Source organism: Lepisosteus oculatus, chromosome 3, assembly GCF_040954835.1.
Source record: "Lepisosteus oculatus isolate fLepOcu1 chromosome 3, fLepOcu1.hap2, whole genome shotgun sequence".
In the NCBI taxonomy this organism is placed as follows: Eukaryota; Metazoa; Chordata; class Actinopteri; order Semionotiformes; family Lepisosteidae; genus Lepisosteus; species Lepisosteus oculatus.
In genome coordinates this window covers 18,646,069-18,665,694 of record NC_090698.1, presented here as the reverse complement: position 1 = coordinate 18,665,694, position 19,626 = coordinate 18,646,069, and the positions used below count along the sequence as shown (strand labels likewise).

Below are 19,626 nucleotides of genomic sequence, written 5' to 3'. Positions count from 1 at the left end.
AATACTGCAAGTAATGATCATGATTAACTGCCAAGTATAAAATATAATAAGAGAACTTGTCTTATGTTATTTTTCCATCTACCTTGTGTTACCCAACATTTATCATTTAGCCTAAACTGAATCTGTCTTGTCTATATCTGTCTTTAGGCCTATATATAATTTATCTCAACTGAAAATATAATATTTTAAAGATATTTGGAGGTCTCTGGAGATCAAAAATAATCTCTTATCTTTAACAGTGTAGTATGGAATCTGGACTAGTTCAAATTGACTAAGCTTGTTCCGTCATATAATCCTCCAGGATAATGTGTTGACAACTGAAATGCTTTGTGGAAGATATAAATGTTAAGCCAAGTATTATTTCCACTTAACAGCAATGTGGGCTGCATCTCGGCTGTGTACTTGTAAAATCTTGGGCATTTTTGTGAAAGAAAATCTGCATGGTTTTTTGTGGTGTTTTCAAGGACAGCTTGACATTTTCAAGTGTCTCCAAGGCATCTCCTGATGTGCAGTCATGGCTGAACCTCCTACTCTCAAGACAATCTGTCCAGCTGGTTCAGCTAGATGCTTTGATCCAAAGTAAATGACATTTATACCCATTTATACAGCTGGGCATTTTACCAACCAAACTTACTCAAGGGTACAACAACAGTGCCCCACCCAGGATTTGAACCATCACTCCACACTGCTGCCTTTATTAAAATCTTAAGTCTCTTGCTCAGTACGTTTGAGAGCTTAAGGTTTTCTTTGAAGCATTTTGCCCTACCTGTTTTTTTGTTTTGCTTCTGGCGTCACTGTAGACTAATGCTTTCTGGAAATACAGCCACTTGAGATCAATTATCACTGCCTGAAGTGGCAATGATGTATGCGTCTGTATGCATTTATTACATACAAGTGCGTTATATGCAGTTTTGGGATCTCCCTTTTCAGTGACTGTCCTCAGCCTCATGTCTTCCTAGAAAGAATGATGCATCTTGCAGTTGACCGTTCTAATTTGCTGGCAATAAATCAAGAAACAGGCTTCTTCATTGACCACCAGATTGTCATACCTCAAAGCTTAAATCTTAAAGAAGGTTAAAGAGTTTATTCTTTCCTTGAATTAATATGTATCCTTGAGGTGAGCCCATTATATTAGGTCTGTTTAATATTCTGCACATCTCCTTATTACGCGTTTTATCATTGTCAGCATGGCAGTGATGGAGATAGCCCTGTTTTTATACACACTCTAACATTTATGAGCAGACATGTTAATCGTTAAATCATAGATTTGAAAGTGACCTATATGAGTGAAAAAGTTGCACAGCTTGTACAAGCGAGTGCAGATTGCGGGATGAGCTGTACTTTGTTCATCTGTGGGTTAAACTTGGACTGGCAGGGCAGAGCTACATTGAGGGTTCTGTTTCCCAAGCAGCATCTGTCCTGTGGTTGGCCCTGTTCCATTAGGACTGAGGACTGTCAGGGAGACTGCAACCTGTCGCAGAAAAAGCTGCTGCTGAGCCGACAGGGCACCTTTCACTGAACTCTCTCTCCGGGTATGTACATCCTGTACAGCAGTATGGCTCGATTCATTAATCGCTGCAGGTTTCTCAATTTAAGTGTAAAATAGACAAACATTTTAAATTTTCAGTCCATAAAAATAATTTATTAAGTATGCCTTTTCTTTTCTCTTTAGACTGCCCACAAGGGGCAGGATACAGAAGTGACATCTTGTGTGCAAAATTAAATTTATTATTTGTTAAGTATGTTGTAATTTGTTTACTTCAGGAATTTTTAATTATCTTGTGGAACTAAAAAATACTTTATCTGTCATATCTATAATGTACCTCTTTTTATGGGCAATATGAGAATGTTTCCATTAGAACACATTGCACATAAATATAGACAAGTCAATTCTTGAAAAAAACATCCCGGTGTCACATGCTAAATGCCATATAATTTATTTCCCAAGCATGACTGGCCACAAGGAGCGAGCTTTATGATGGCCAGGGAAGCTATGTGGTGTTCTGGCCTCCGAGGACTTAATTCTATTCCATCATTCTCACCACTGCCCTGAGAAATACTGAAATGAAGGGCTTATTCCCCAGTTACACTGGCAGTCTGGATTTGCTTCATTGAACAACAGGCCTTGCCACCAGTGTTTGAAACCTCGAGTAAGGGCCAGGAATAATGACTGGCAAGACTTTTGCATAGAGACTTTTTTTTTTAACAGCCTAGAACTTCTCAAGAAAGTAGTTGTTTTTCTTTATAACTGTGACTGGCTCTGCTTCCTAATAGAATGCACTTGTTCAGCTTATTGAGTCACCTTATTAAAATAAACTGCCTTGATGTAGAGATACATCTGTAACAGAACACCTTCCAGTCGCCAGAGCCGATGCAGGCACAGCACTGATCTCGTGGCTTGGTCCTATCTGATTCCTTTTGCATCGCACAATTCTGACGCAGATGTACACACTGTACAAAGAACTGGAATTTTATAGCGTGCAAGCATTGGTTTTGGGGTTGTAATTGGTTTTATATCGTCTTTACTGTAAATGGGGAGGAAGCTAAATCTGGCTTTAACGAGTTCTTGATAGTAAAGATAAAATATACTATATAGCGTACACTATATATGGGCTATACAGTACCACCTATCTCAGCTCTTCAGGGATTCATGGGTTCCTGCAAACGAGAACGTTCTCAAAACAATATAAATCATCAGGCCGACTCAATTATTTTCCATTCTCTCCTGTTTCAGATAAGGCTGACGTGGCTTTTTCTTGGCCCCCTTCTCTAGCTCTTCAGAGTGACGTTGCTGTTTAACAGCTTCTAGACAAAGGCCATACAACTTGTTTTTCCATTCTGCCTAACTTCACGTCTCAAACTGTTTCACACCTCAGTTTCCTTGTCTGAAAGGAGGGAGTGGGAAGTGCTCTTTGCCCTCCAGTCCTTAGGAGTTATAACCTAATATACGTGTAAGCAATCTCCTGTTAAACTGCAGAAAAACAAAATTGACACTTTTGCTCAGTACAGGTAATAGATATAGCCTGGACGTGCAAAACCTCTAGAAAATATTGCTTATCCAATTTTGATATTTTATTAGCCGAGCTCCTATTAGGAGGTTCCTAATAAATTTAGAATTTTGGAAAGTCATTGAATCTTTAGACAACTGTACTTGTTTCTTTTACTTATTGTGTATTTAGGAATTCATCTGGTGTGCAGCGTCTGGAGAAGGACACTGTGCCTTCCTGTAGAGATGGCAGGGCACCTTTGTCTTTTTTTTTTTTTAAACAAAGAGCACACTGAAATATAGTATTGTAGTAAATTCAGAGTGTGAGCAAGGGCACGTTAATAAGGCAGGTGATGCTTTTTGCTTTTTCTGCTGAATGCTCTGTTTTTGATAGCATTTGGGAACGCTGGTTAACTGTCTGAGGATTTGCCAGGCTTGAGCATTGCTGGTTTTGACTGTCAGAGTAGTGATAGTTTCACTGGATTCATCTCTGTGTTTACAAACAAAATACATCTAATAGATCTTGAAACTTGCCTCCAGTGCTGCTTCAGTTTAATTTGATCTGCATGAAAATGAGTTGCACAAACATTTCTATATTGCTGTGAATACTATCAGATTTACACCTGAATTTGTGAACAATCCTTCACAAAGTGCTTGTGCTGTTTTTTCCCCCGCAGTTTGATAGCTGGCTCTCCTTGTACATCATGCAGTGTAACACCATGACAATGTTCAGAAGGCACCACATCTATCTCATTGTACAGAGAGAGACAACTTTTCAGCTGCAGACACTTTGTAATACCAATGCTGTTCTATGGGGCAGCTTAGCTGCGCTTGTCCATAAAAGGCAAGAGGCATTATGTCCAGTGATACAAACAAAGGCAAATATTATGTCCATCATGTTTGAGGTTGTCTTAAAATTGAGTTCCGTACTCCTGCTGTGACATCAAATCTACATACATTTCTTTTTTATCTTTAATAACCTGTTTGTTATCTCCCTTCCCCATTATCTCTCAAGCTCACTGGTATCACATCATTCAGTAAAAACCTGATGGCCCTCTTAAAGAGTCAAGGAGGGAGTCGGGGCTTACCTTGTATTGGAAGTAAAATTGGTAACTGGGTGGAATCCAAGGCACAAGCGGTGGTGTCCTGCTTTTCATCTTTCATTAGCTACACCCAATTTAAGGAATGACATGTTGGTACATTTTTCCATTTTGTGATTATTAAGAAATCAATAAATTAGCAGAACAGTCAGCTTGTAAAGTTTTGTCTCATAAGACGTAGGCATAATATTACAAAGATTAAAGTTAGACAGAACTAAGGTGAATGTTCTACTTTGTTCTCTTTGATTCTTTCTTTTAGACACCAGATTTCTGGACTTTGTTCATTGTAACTATCAACCTTTGCAGTCTGGTTGTACTTTGAAAACTTTCATGTGTAAACTTTTCTGTAGTGAATTTAATGAATTCAAGTACTTCAAGTAAATGCGTGATATCGGCTCATTATGAAATTACCCAATTGGCGTAGCCTAACTATGGATTTTTTGTTGATAGGATTTGTATTTGGGTGACACACATTAGCTCAAAGGTTTTGTACCCTTACCCAGAAAAAAATATTTGAAACCACGAATATCTTCTATTTCATAATCTGTTTCTATACTGTACAATTTGTATTTCATGACAATTTTAAGAAGCCACATTTATGTTACAGGTGATAAGCACATTATCACAATTTTTGAACAGTAGAAGCATTGTGCTTAAGTTCTTTAGTTCAAATCACATTTACAGAAATGTGCACAAATTACTAAGAGTAAAACAAATAGAGCTCATATTGCAGAGTTCTGCTTCTATTCTTTCCAAGGATTATAACCATTCCCCATACAATGTGTACTGAGACACTCCAGAAACACAACAGGTATTTTCATCCCTAAATACTACTTATATCATCATGACTAACCTGAATGAGTGTGATATTATGAGAGGTTAGATATTCCTGCAGAATATGCTCAAGCTCACATTTCCTATATGCACTCTTTGCTATGAAATATATTTCGGATTTGCTCACATTTTCTTTCATCCACAGACTACACTGCCAGGAGGAAGTATCTGTAATTTGCCTAAACCTGATCAATTTCATTTAAGACATAGGGTTGCTTTTACTACTTGATAGATGTCTGTAGGGTTGCAAAATTAAGATCTGTATCTTAAATTATTTAATTCACTAGAAATCCTAACTCCTCTTTGCTGGGATGAATGACTAGACGTGGTGCAAGAAGATGGTAATGCACAATGTTTATTATACATAATAAACTAGGGAATAGCACTGCCGCAAATGCAGGGCGCCAGTACATTTGTCTGTGACTATCTTGCCAAGTGAAATGAAGTTTCTGCAGCCAATGTTTAGGTTCAAAGCATGAATATATGGACATTTGAGGTGGCAAGGGATTATTTTTGAGACTAAGCATTGATTTCTTTGCAGTAGTTAGCTTTCAGGTTTTCATACAGCCACCTTCAAATAGATATTGCAAAAATTATATATAGAAAACTACTTGAATTCTACCAGGGCTGTATATAATTGTCAGTACTTTCTGATCACAGCTTACAGCATATATTAAATACCTAATTATTTATGCAATCCAATAACTACAGCCTACAGCTTCCTATCATTGTCTACAAAGATATCAGTTGTCAGTCAACTGTCAGGCAGTATTTATCAATTTAGAGAGCATGCAGAGGTTCTTTCCATTTTTTCATCCTCTAAATAGCATTCCAGTTTAATCTTGTTTGCCTTGCTGAATTACAATTTCTGACCTCTTAAAGCAGATTCCATTAACCATGTAGTTCTTAAAATTAATGGAATTTGACTTGAATTTCTGGATTTTGTATTTCGTATTTCTTGAAGGAGGCTAGCTTAGCAAGGTCAGGTAAATTCAAATGAAGCACGTGTGTAAGTGTCCGACCAAATTGGAAAGGGTCTGTAGGCTGTACTTCCGAAGGCTCCCGATGAAAGCATGTGTACAATTTTTTTTTCTTCTACCAGAACCCCTTCCCCAAGTAGGTAACAAAGGAGTGTGGAAAAATCATTCCCTGTCTGTTTTGGTTTCCATCTAACAGCAGGGGTTCTTATGTTTCTCTCTCTCTCTCTCTCTCTTATGTTTTCTCTCTCTCGTTTTCTTTGTCCCTTTCCCTGTGCTTCTCTCCCTGTGGCTCCGGCTCGCTCTGCGCTGGCAGGGATGTGCACGTCAGGGGCTGTGCAAGTGCTCATCCCTGGATTTGTTGTGGTCCAGGAGTAACCAGGAGGCTGGCCCTGCTAGGGAGGGAGTAGAGGGGAAGAGAAAGAGGGAGGGCATCTCTGTAATTTTAATTTCACTTTTTTTTTTGGCATTGTTATCACGGCATTCACTCCTCCGTGGAAAGAACAAAAAGGGAGGGGGTGTGTGAGAGAGGGGAGGGTGGCAGAGGACGGGGTGGGGTGGGAGGGGGGTGTTGTAGCATTGATTGGCTGTCTGAGGAAAGCCATTTAATTTGAGGATTGGACAAGAATCTGCGTCAATTTGCCGGCCGTCTCCAAGACACTGGCGATGCTGCCACCACAAGCTGCCTATCGTCACAGCTCCATCACCCAGCGGGGTGTGGGCTTCCTCTCCCCTTCCAGTTCACATTTCTGTTTTATTTATACAGAGAGAGAGTGAGACTGGAGAGAGAGAGGTCTCCGTGTGTGTGTATATTTGTGTGGTGCTCATAGATTGCTTCTTAGTATTCTTCTCTCAGTGTTTTGGCTGCTGCTGCAAATTTCACCGCTCTGGCACTGACAATGATTTTTTGCAATCACTTAGGTGAATACAAGAAGGACGAACTCCTGGAAGCAGCGAGGTGAGTATGCACCCCAACCCCCCTTGTCTCCCCCCCCCCCCCCCCCCCCTCCGAAAGAAAAAAAAAGACAGGGGTAGGTAGTGTTGTGGTTGGAACTGCACGTGGGTTGATTTCAGTTAACTACTTCATTGTGAAGGGTTTTTTCTTATTTTATCAGCAAAGAAGTGTTATAGATGCATGCTTTTATTGTGCATGTACATGTGCATGTAATAATTAACCTCGTGCAATACTGTTGCTTCTTGTGCTGAGTGGAGGTGCTGGCATTAATAAAAGCCTTTTCTCCCAGGCACTGGGGGACAAAGTGAGCAAGACAGGCAGCCCTCTTAAATTTGTTATTTTAATTTATTTTTTGCTGTAAATAATGCCGTGCCAGAACATCCTGGTGTTTTAATTGACCAGCTGGGTCCTTATTTGTTACACAATCCCTGGAGAGGTGATGTTACATGAAGATCACGCACAGAGAGTTTAGAGAGAACTTCACATCATTGCCCCTGTTGTCTTTAACCTGCAATATGTCAGCTTTTTATGTGTAGTGTCTGCTAAAGGGAGTTTCTCCATATTCTTAATAAACAGCTGTTAATGTAAATGTATTCATTGTCACACAGACAGAAATTGAGTAATACTGTCTCTCTTGATTGAGGACTTGCTGAACGAGTTGCTTGATGTAGTATTTTTTTTATTCATAGCAACAAATGTATCATTCACCAATATGCCGTTTGATTATGTATTTACTTCTATGTGCACTGCATTAAGTACTTGCGTGAAGTCAAATGATGGACCTGTTTTCTATATATAAACTAGTTACTTTGGTAAGATTCAAAACTAAAGAGGATTAAGGTTCACTTCCCATTAAATAAAATGTTTATGTGAAAACCAAGCACTATGAAGGCCTGTCAAACAAAAAAATATAAAAAAGTGTATGTGATGTTTTGAAATATAACACTATTAGGCTTATTCATATAATTGTATGGAGGAGCATTTTGACTGAGCAGTGAACCCTGACAGACTACAGAAAGCCTGTAGTTCGGTTTTTCGGCAGGAATAGGATGTGCCGAGGATATTGTAGGCCGTTAAATACAAAGAAAAATCTCTTTAAGTAAAGTATAAAATGTAATGTTTGTATCATAGCTGACTGTACATTGCATGTCCCTCTTCAAACCTTATGTTAAAGAATGTATGATGACACAAAGTATAAAATTCAAAAATGCCGAAAAAGCCAAATGAAAACATAAATGAAATCAGAGACAGCTCGCATTTATTACTTTATTTTGTAGTTTCTTGTCTTACGCATTTGTGTGGAAATTATAAATCAGTCTGCTTTAGACCAGTTAAGTGTAGTTCACAGAATGTGGTGAAAAATGTGACATCTCAGAGTGCATTGACTCTTTCAGTGGTCTGTACTTGTTTTGGCTATGAATGAAGCTGTACAGCATTTCTTGAAAAAGTGCAAAAGGGGCAATCTAATCCTTGATTCTTTTTACGTGCTATGTTTAATGCATAATGTATTGACTGGATTCAGTAATGTTTTCATGCTTGGTTCACTATGTTATGAGATTTCTTAGTCAGGTATAAAACTAAATACGAAATGACAGTGAATCCACTTGACCAGTCGTTTATAATAGATTCACAATTCCTGCCAAAATACTAAAACCTGGCCTTGGCTTCTTACAGAGTGGAGAGATGCAGATGCTAGAAAAGACACACCAGACAGTGCATTTTAAGGACAGAATGTTGCTTTACCAGAAAAAAATGATTTATTTAGCTTCTGCAATCTTATGTATACAGTATTATTAAGATGGAAGGACCTATTTGGAACTTGCTTATAGCTTAGGTAACTAAGGTTTAAGCCAGGCTCCTAAGTGGCTAACCTGTAGGCATGCTCAGTTTTCTAAAGGTGCGCTACACTTACCAGTAAATAAGTGGCACCAAGTCCAAACCATGCACACAACTTACATTATTAAATCCACATGAACATTTGGTGTCCTGGCCAAATTTCCCATTGGCCCTTACCAATCATGGCCTCATAATGATCCCCATCTATGAATTGGCTTCGTTACTCTGTTCTCCTCCACACTAATCCCTGCTGATCTGAGGGGAGCTTTCTGGTGCACTATGGCTGCTGTCACATCATCCAGGTGGATGCTGCACATTGGTGGTGGTGGAGGGGAATCCCCATTACCTGTAAAGCCCTTTGAGTGGAGTGTCCAGAAAAGCGCTACATAAGTGTAAGCAATTAATCATTATTAAAATCTGATCTTCAAACTCGCCCTTCATTCTGTCAATCCAGCTATGCTGATTAAACTGATTTGATGGACATCTACAGGTGGATAATAATTAAAACATTAAATAAGATAGAAAACATAAAATAAGGTAGGCTATGGAAAAATCAGGGCTTTGGTATTGCTTTTAGTTACAACCAGTCATCTTAAGCCCAACAAACTCAGGAAGGACTTTCTTCAGGACAGTGAAGGGTTTCCATAGAACAGAGGTGGATTGTAAGAATGACTTTGTGTTCGACTGGAAAAGCCCATTTATGAGTCCTGCCTGAAATGCAGTTTTGAATGATGTATTACATGCAAATACACCTGTCTGAACTGCTTTGCCACAGAGCTGCGCTATAGCACTGATCTGCTTGCACCACGGACATCACGGATGGCTCATTTTTAGAAGTGACTCACATGCATTTGTTTTTTTTGTGACAAGTCCTGCAGGCAAATATATATTCTGCAAGAAAACAACAAGAAATGATAGCAACTTAATGCTTCGCTAGGTGATCAATTATTATGATCTTTGTCCTTTTAGCTACCAGACTGCTGCATGGAAGTCATGCATTTTCCCTGTCAACACAGACGTTTAACTTTACATTATTTACTGTGGAGGAGATGTGAAATATGAATCGCAGTCAATACTAGAGATGATCTGTAGCGTAAACATAACTGTTTTGCATCGTTTGGGACAGCCAAATTTGTGTAGTAAGGCGGTTTTACTCCAGGATGGACAGCCTTGCTAAAATATTAACACGTAGGGGGTTCCTTTTTTTTTCTTCAGGGTGACCTTAGGCTGTTCAATACTCAGCAACCTTCTCGACAAATGCTTTAAAAAAAGCCAAGATCCCACATTTTGTTTGTTCACCAAGAACCCATGAGGCCACTGGCTTGAAGCACTGGTCCCAACTGTAGACACGTGTTGTACTCTGATCTTTGGGACAAGATATGATTCCTCAGGCTGGTGGGGGTAAATGCTGCTGGCCTGCAGTCAGGAATTAAGGTGTTTGAAAGACGGGTTTAGAGAACGTCTGCCATGGCATGTAAATAACATCACTAAACTTTCCAGAAGTCATGATAACTAATACTCAATTAATTAGCTATTCAGTTGCCCTTGAGCAGCTCTAGATATAACCGACGTTGCTGTTCTGTGCTGTTTTTTATCGCGTAATAGCGACTGGACGTACTTATGACTCGTGACTTTCGTTTAGCTGTGTCTGCGGTCGATAATTTTTCATTTTCTCAAGGGGGAAACAAAAGAGGCACCAGAGGTTTTCTGGATGCTTTATTTTTCCATTTTTTCCTCCCTCCACCCCCAGACTGTCTTGACTCGAGGCTCATTTTCCTGATAAATCTCATCCAGAAATTTTGTCACAGATTGATTTCTAGTCCTGGTGAGATGCAATATGGTAGGATTTTGTTGCTTATTTATTCTTCATTCCTTTCCATCTGTAGTCGGGAAGGACATGATCTGATGACGTGCTGAAGGTCGCACAGTGGTATGATTTGCACTTCAGGTGTCGCGTATTGTGCATTCAGAATTGATCACCAATTCTGCTAGGACCATGAATCGCAAATAAATGACAGCACTACCTGGAAGATGGTTTAAGCATGCCCTTTTTATTTAGCTTTTAATATGTTCCAACCAGTCTTACCTTAACAGTGATGATGTTATGTCTCCACTGGATCTAATGCAGTTTGCATTGTTATTCTCTCCTTTTATTAAATGCTGTTTTGCTGCAGGAGCGGTAATGAAGAGAAGCTCATGGCCCTGCTGACTCCATTAAACGTGAATTGCCATGCGAGCGATGGAAGGAAGGTAAGACAGTGGTGTGACCTCAGCTGTACATTAAAACAAACTGAAGCCCAGCAGCTGAGTATACATCCAGTATATACTGAGTTGATTTATGAAAGCCTTTTTGTTGTCGTTGCCTTTTTCAATGTCGGTCCTAAACTTTACCACCTGGGCATTTTGTGACTAAGCACAAACCCTGCCATATTGGCTAAAAAAAAAGTTTGACTCAACTTCTGGCAATGTTGCAAATTTGCAGCATTGAATACATTTTTTTTATCCTTGGGGGGAACAATAATCAGAAATTAAAGCAGCCTTTTTTAATTGGCTCTCTGCTTCAGACATAGATTTTAATTTGGTTGAAAGCTGTTTTTTGGCCTTGATGCCGATGCAGATTTTCATCACTTGAAAAGGAACACTTAAACAGTCCCTTTTCTGCATTTAAACATCTGAACCACAGCTTATTGCAGTAGGGTTTCATTGTGATGAGCTGATTTATAGGTTTCAAAACTAGCGCACTTTGCAGCAGAGCTGGGTTCAGGTTGAAGTAAAGGTGAGACAGGTCAATGTCTATGCTCCTGAAGATTGAATGGACACTTGGGCAACATAAAAGCATCTTCTGTTACAGATTTATGGGATTTTGAGCAGATCGTTTTGAAAAAGCTGCAGTTAAGCATAAAATAGAATCTTGGAAATGTTTTAATTTGATTTTATAAGTAGTGTATTTTATTTTCATTTCTGATAACTTGGACTTATCCAACTATTAAGATTTACTAGAATAGCAGAGTATGTTTAACAGATGTTAATTAAAGGGTTTTGACATTAGCCTAAAAGGTTATGTGCATGGCTAAGGAAACACTGGTACTGTTCAAATGTTTCTAAACACATGTAAATGTTCATCACTTGAATTTATGTATAAAAATAGAATCTTATTTTGAGTATATCTACCAAAATGTGTACTTTCCAGTTTAATATAACAAGATTCATCCATGTAAATATGTATATGATGTACCATACATTTTAAATTTGTGAGAAACCAATTTTTCCAAAGGGCCCCAATTTTGCCACAATATAGTTAAAGGCATATTTGAACTATGTTTAGGAAAACAATAGAAGACATTAGGACAGCAGGAGTAAGGACAGTTAGAGAACCATTTTCTACAAAATAGCAGGCTGATGAAGTATGTTCATTGTAGGTTGCACAAACCATTTTCATAATTTTTTTTTTTAATCCTGACTTAGGTAGGACTATTGACTAAGTAAGTTGACCGAGTAACTTGGTAAAGTTATTCTCTTGCCTTAATTATGAACATGTCATGTTTCAATGAAAGTATATACAGTAGCAGCCCTTCTGTGGCTGCTATAAGCTATTCTACAGTTTCACTGTCAACTAAGGAAAAAGCAGTATGGATTATTCAGGTGCTGAGCTGCATCTTGCCATCCCTGTTAATTTTCAGCCTTGTTATTAAGAAGTTCAGCGCAAGATTACATTACCATTTTACATAGTGGTGATATGCCATCAAGTGGAATGAAACTAATGCTAACCAGAACCTGGACATCCAGAGTGTATTGGAGTCAGAGAGCTAACTGTAGGTCACACACTTGCACACTTTCTTTCAGCTAGCTTCTGAATCTAATCAGAGATCTTCAAGGCACATATGCCTTCAGGCAGCAGTTGGCAGAAGGTGTTAAGGTGGATGAATTGATGATAAAATAGATGGAGTTTTTTAAAAGGTGTTATCTGTCAGAGTTTTAATTTTTAAAGATGTGCCAACACAAAGGTCTATTAGCTTCCTCATGGCCGTCACACTTTGAAACAAGAAAGGGCCTTTCTCTTATCTTTCTCTTATCTTTATCCCTTCCTTTCTGAAAGCAGGGGAAAGTGGTCTTTTCTCTGTACTAGTCAGGAACTGTACTGCAAAAACTATACTTCTCAGAATATTAAGGCGCTATTTCTTTGTGTGGTTATAGTCTGTAAACAGACCCTCATTGTTGAGTTTCTAGCAGAGTGGGCCTACTCAAAGTTCCATCTGATCCTTAATGATGCAAATATATAATTGTTTTTAGTCCATAGTAGCACTATGTTCTCTCTCTCTATATCTGAAGATGTGAAACTACTATCCCCCCTTGCACATGTAATTACAAAGACCTGTTCTAGTTTGACAATAGCTATCAAAAGTTACAGCTCTTTCTTGTGTGACCCAGCACTAAAATACATTTTCCGTTGTATCGAAGTGTGCTACTATATTAAGATTAAAATGCAAAGTAATGCAAAAAAAAACTGACAGTAAAAGACAAGTAAAATAATATTGCATTACATTTTGATTGTAGGACATATTTGGGGATATATCCTAGTAATTAGACAAACATTAATTTTTGACTCTAAAATTGTACTTCAGAACATATAAATGAAAGGATGCTTTTTGCCCTTGACAATGATTGAGGTCAAAAGTTTAAATGCTAACAGATTTAAAGAAAGGCAATTTTCTTAAGTAAAATTGTGTTCTCTTTCTTCTTTTTTCAGCATGGAATAAACCTATTACAATTTTCTTAAGTATATGTCTAACACTGCTTTACGCCTCTGAAAGGTATCTCTCTCACAACCCGCTGATTTTGTGCTTCGGATGGTTAAGACGATGATTGTGCTACTACCCTTTGTTCATGTAGCTGAACGTAGTGTGGCTACCCATTAATCTCTATCACAAAAGCAGTGCCCAGTTAAATGTATTTTATAGCGCCTGAGAAAAGTAGCTAATACAACTGACTGGGCATTATCATTACATCCTTTCCACTGAAGATTCTTACTAGGTAGATATTTGAATCTGCCAGAACATTATGCACTTTCATAATATCTAAAAAATATGACAACATGGTGTGATATATCCTGCTTGTTCTCAAACTTGGGTATTGCATAACTTGCATTGCTTTATGAACAATCAACGGAATGCTTTCATGTGGTTGACCTGGGGACATTCATGTGGAAAAAAAATCTACTTCTCTTTTTTTGGGGAATGCGTTGCAGGTTATCCTTAACATCAGTTTTCATTGTGACTGTTTACTGTGCTATACAGTATCTCTTTGTTAATTGTTCAGCTGATCAAACTAGAGTGATTAACTGGACTTATGAAAGGACATGTACTCTAGATAGGTATTAACAGATGTCAGCAGTTGATAAGACGTAAGCCTTTTTGATGCGGTTCCACTGGGATATTGCTCTCTGCCCTTGTTTCTACGTAAAGCATGGTTACAGAGCATGCCCTTTGTTTGGTTTATGATGTACAATGAAATCAAACTGTATTGTGACGCTTCTTAGTAAATCGGAAGGAGTGGTTAAGGGGTAAGCCAACACCTGTTTTTTTCAGTTGATCTTCCATACCTTATGTTTTTCACTGTTTTGTTCATTCTTTGCATTTTTGTTGTTTCTTCCTACATTAACTGCTGCGTTTCAATTTCTTACCCATTTACCTTGCAGACCATTTTCCCTTGATAGAAAAAGCAACCACTCACTGACTTTGTCAGGAGGCATAGTTTAATTTAACCTGGTAGACTTATAAGGGAAATAGTTCCCAGGTGTACTCTAGAAAGATTGTTCCACTTTGCAGCTTTAATTGGCAGAACGAAGATCCATTTCTGAAGGTCTGGTTGGGTGTCTAATTAAACCTGACTCACCAATGGCAAAAAGCCTTAATCTTCAAAATGCTTGTGGATATAAACTGTCAGAATTGTAATGTTAGTAGATTCTTTTATTCCAAAGGCTTTGGTGTCTTTCATCTCCAAAGATCTCTCCTTTTGGGGGCACAGGTGAACTTTAGAGCATCTTGCTAAGTTCTGTGCATTTCAGCTCGATTGTGCCTTGTTTAGAGGCATAATGGAGATATTAGTTTTTTCTTGGCTACAGGTTAACACAGAGTGAAACTGCTATTTCATTTAGTCAAACTGCTAAGCACTGCTCTTATCGGGAATTGACGTTTCTTTCTACCTTCTGAGATTGAGAATTCTGTCATGTTACTTCAGTATTGCTATTCCTTTAGTATTTTTTCCCCTCTTTCTGTGAAGTAGTCTTTAATTCAGAACATCATCTTCTCACCTCAAGATCAGTATGCTCCTCATTCCTCAGCTGGCTGAGGGGAAAAAAAACAGCATTGTGCCTGACGTACAAACTGCTGAGACTCCAAACAAGTTTGGAGGCAATCATCATAATTCATGGAGCACTGCTTGGGTTGGAAAATCTTCCGCACTGCCTCTTGAAATCAGGAGATTGCTCACCACTCTCCTGGTGTCACTAAGAGGTACAGGGCATGTAGTTTCATATTTTGTACTCAATAGGAGAGTTTGCAAAAAGTGTCTGCAAGCATTTAGTATTGCTTTTATTGGTGCTTTTGCCTTAATGTGGTTCCTAGTGGTTAAACATATTTGTCCAGAACTCTTATCTGTCTTTTGCAAATATTAGAACTAGAAGCAAGCATAGTTGTCTGCTATTTTTTCTTTTCTGGAAAATTTGTACTTAGGCCTAACTTGCTAATTGTAAATATAACTTCAACTTTAATTTTCAAAATGCTTAGGAATATATGTTGTGAGAATTATAACATTAGCAAAGTCTCTTATTCCAAAGGCTTTTGTGCCTCTTGGTACCTCTGAATTGGTCTTTACCAGTTTTCTAAGGTTTTTTGATTAGGTCTTTGATTTTGGTTAACTGATAGAACAGTATGACTCTTTGGTGGAGAACTGTTTGGAGAACTTTGTTGGAGTTCTGCCAGTTCGCAGTTGTTCCAGTTAACATTGTTAGTTTTACAAACCTGTTTTTTTCCCCAAAAAAGCTTTATTCTCTCTTGTCTGTTCACATTATTTGTGTCATGGTGCTTGTGCAGAGCCATGAGCAGGTTTGACAGCTGGTGAGCTCCTCAGTTCAGAGAGGTAATCATCATCCCTTCCTCCTTCCTTATATCAGAAGATGTCAAAAAATGAGAGGAGGTTTCCTGTTGCTTTCCCATGGCATTGTTGAAGGAAACTGTGGGTGTCTTTACAATAATGCTGTGAGCAGGGGCAGTTAAACATATACCTCAGGAGGTTACTTTATGAACCTGTTGCACTAGGGATCAGCATGTCCTCAGGATTCAGTGTGCTGTGTTATTTTTGTGTCTGAGATTAATGAGGGAGACTCTGGGGACCTACAGCATAATGTGAATGGTGACGGACCCTTAAAGTTACATCAAGCCTCCATCAGTGTAAGAAATATGTATTTTATTGTATAAGCTATATAAAATGTTGGTAATTGGTGTTGATTACTTTTTAAAGTATCAACCTAAATTATATTGTATTTGGTGGCCTTACAAGCTGGGCTATCTAGTGAGAAAGAAGCGATTTCTGAACAGAAAGGTCTGTTTTGTTGTTTTGAAGTTTACTAGCTCAGTGTTTTTTTCTTCAGTGCAGAGGCTTCCTTTAGGGACCTTTTTGCCTATAAAGAGACTCGATTTTAATTTTCTGTGGGTAGGGTGGTGGTTAATTTGCATGCTAGCCCATTAACAGCACTCAGAATATTGCAAGCCTTTTGTCTCACTTTGTATGTATTCCACTCTGTGAAGTGCTGGAGAAAACTTACCATACATTCCTTTTTAGAGTGTTAATCATTTGAAAAGAGGCTATATTAATTAACATGGTGGGGTGGGGTTATCGATACTACCGAGAGGACAATTCATCAAGCCTGACAAAAAAGTCTCTTTCCTGTTGGATACTTTTTCTGTCTTGTGCCAAAGGCTCCACAGAATCTGTTCAAAATGGTAGATTGTATTCAAAATTAATCAAACACCTGATTGACTGTATGGGAAACCTGCATCTCCCAGTCTCTACCATTTAAACTAGCATAATGATGTGCTGACAGATGATATAAATTTAGTTATGCATTTATTGTTGTGGTTCTGTTCCTAACCACAGTTTGGCATGCTGTGGGAGCTCTGTATTCATTCATTTACTTGTGTTGCTTTAATTGATTGGGTTTATATGATTACATTAAGAGCAAAAGTTCGTTACAAATACACAAAAGTTTCTCAAAGTGAAGCTGCTGTTCTGTGGGTGCAAGTATACAGTCCTGCAGTTCCTTTATTTTAAAATTTTTAAATGAATGAAATTTAACAGTAAACCAAATGAATAATAAAACTTAAATAGCCCTGAAATCAACATGTCATGTGAAATTACTACATTCTTCATGCCTGCCTGCAGAAGACAGAGGTTTTCTTTAGATGTGTAGAGTAATGGGTTGCTCAGATCTGAGTTTTTTCCAGATGCCCCTTGCAACCCAGAGCAAAAGGGGGACTGCAGTGCGAGTTAGGTGGCCCTCTTGGCTCTGTATCCATCAGTCTTTTAGTGTTTAGTGAACCTGCAGAGGCCTTGAGTGCTGGAACATAGTGTTTTTAAAGATCTGCGTTAATGAAGCTTAATTTAAGAACAGCAGTCTCATTGTACTTCTTCCAGCTGAGATGAAGACAGACTAGCTGACTGAGCTGTGTGGCTTCATAGCGTAAGGCATATTAGAAAGTTACTTTTTAATTAGAGTGTCCTCTGGATAGGCTTTTCCTCTTGTTTAATTAAGGAGTTTTGTAATATAAGTGGAATGTTTTGATATTGTATTTTGTTACTAATTAATTTCGATCATCCTGCTGGTGGTTGTTTTACCGAGTAATACTTAATGCCAGGAAGGTTTTCAACATTGGAAAAAAAAAATCTTACCTGAATTTGCCTGGTGGACATTGATATGATTGAGCAATGGCATGTGATGTCAATTCTTTATGATAAATCTTGATAAAATCAAGGGCTCCATGATCCATTGCTGGGCATCACCCAGGTATATTCTAACATACAAAATAAAAGCTAATATTTTTAATGAGCTCCATTTGACAGAAGGCTTCCTTTGTCGTGTTTTGCATTTAAGCATTTGCTGGCAAAATTAACTACAAATGACCCTCTAGGGCTGAACACCTAATCTGTACCCATACAGCCTCCTGCAACATCTGTTGCAAAGGTTCTTCCTCAAGCCTGATATATTCTGTTGACAAGGTGCCGTAATTTATCATTTACCCCAAATCTCAATGCGGTTGCTTGGTTGCAGACTGTTTTCTTCTTCAGCTCAGCCCGCATGGTTAATTGGGATGGTTGCAGAATTCACAGTCTTTTATAAGCTTTCTCGTTGTGTTGTCATTATTCATTTCTACAGCCATTGCTAAATAAATTCATAGACCCATTGCAACTGCAAAGTACTTCAGGGAGACAGATTAAGAGGGCTTCCCTAGCAGGTAAAATTTTATGTTTTTGTCCATCATAACATACAAGCTTAAGAGAGCATTTTGTTGTTCTATGTGACGGAATACTTCAATTTTTAAAAAAAATCACATTTTAAAATTTGGCGGTGCTGGAAAACTGGAAAGTTAGGTCACAAGCACATGCTTCCCCTTTAAGATAATTTGAGGTAGTCGAAGACTTTGGGGTTTAACATTTCAACTCTGCCATGTTTGAAAACTAAATATGCAACATACTGCAACTTTTACTCGTCTAGGTTTCCATACATTATTCCTTAGTTTGGTATTCAAAGCAGTAACCTGGTAGAATGCATGCAATTCATTTTTCATTGCTGTGGTAGATAATACATATATCCATATGCCTCTTCTCGATTTTTCTATGGGGATCATTGCAGTTATCATCTGTAATGTAACAGTTTTAAATTAAGAATCATTTGCACAAGGAGTCTGTTGCAGCTCTAACCGATGGAATAAAAGCATTATATTGTGCCGTGAAGAAGTAATATTTAGCTGTTTATAGAATTTTTCTTCACTTTAAACAGGTCATATTTCTTTCTATTCCTTTCCAAAATAAGTAGTGAATCAATTAAAAAAATCTGATACTTTCCCCAAAAAGGAGAGTCTTAAAATGTGTAAAAAGCATAAATTAAGGGCTGAGTACATTTTTCATATTTTTTTTATGTTAACATGTTTAATTATCTTTAATACAGAATAGATCATTTATATTGGGGAAACTGTAATTGTACTATAAATGTTTTCTTTATCTTCAGTAAAATATTAATCCTTTTCAATCTGCTGATTTACAGACAAACCACCCTTGACATTTAGGAATAAAATAATTAGATAACAGTCCTCATTCACAATCAGTTCACCGAGAACAATAGATTTATAAATGACAAAAGTAATGTGTTCTTTTCATAGTTCTTAAGAAATTAACTAAAAAATAATAGCAGTACATTTTGGTTAGGTTTCTTCTGTTTTTATGTTATTTTCTGCAGGCAGACTTAGATAAAGGAATCCTCTCAGAGGTACTAGTGTTGATAGTAATCCTCAGACTGTACCACTGATTCATTTTCTAATACCACACACAATAACATTGCCATTTCTTCAGTGAATCTGTGTCACTTGGCTTTTTGGAAATGCAAGTTGTTTCAGTCAGACAGATTAGCCTGTCAGAGGTATAAATTGTGCTGTTTCTTTAATAACAATACCTTGACACATGCTTGGTGTCTGTGAGTAATCATCAGTAAATGCAATCCTTTTGTGCGGAAGACATGTTGTATTGTGCTGTAGTGAACATTTTTTCCATATTGTTGGTTAAATGGCAAGATCAGCGAGTATATGATCTACGTCAGGAGTTCCAAACATATGGCAAGGGGCAAACTGTTTCATGTTAAAGATCAAAAGTTGCAAGGAATGCCTAGCA

General features: G+C 38.0%; 2 protein-coding genes across 3 annotated transcripts in view; one reads left to right on the top strand and one right to left on the bottom strand.

Annotated features, from left to right (window-relative positions):
- rpl17 (ribosomal protein L17) overlaps positions 1 to 19,626 on the bottom strand; it is a 306,152-nt gene that overhangs the window by 231,091 nt on the left and 55,435 nt on the right. The window lies entirely within an intron of this gene.
- Positions 1 to 19,626, top strand: part of LOC102689581 (poly [ADP-ribose] polymerase tankyrase-1) — a 141,799-nt gene that overhangs the window by 71,856 nt on the left and 50,317 nt on the right. For both annotated transcript variants that reach the window (XM_006627156.3, XM_015339996.2), the window contains exons 4-5: positions 6,819 to 6,855; positions 10,863 to 10,938. In XM_006627156.3, the coding sequence (XP_006627219.2) occupies positions 6,819 to 6,855; positions 10,863 to 10,938 (113 nt within the window). The remainder of the gene's footprint in view (positions 1 to 6,818; positions 6,856 to 10,862; positions 10,939 to 19,626) is intronic.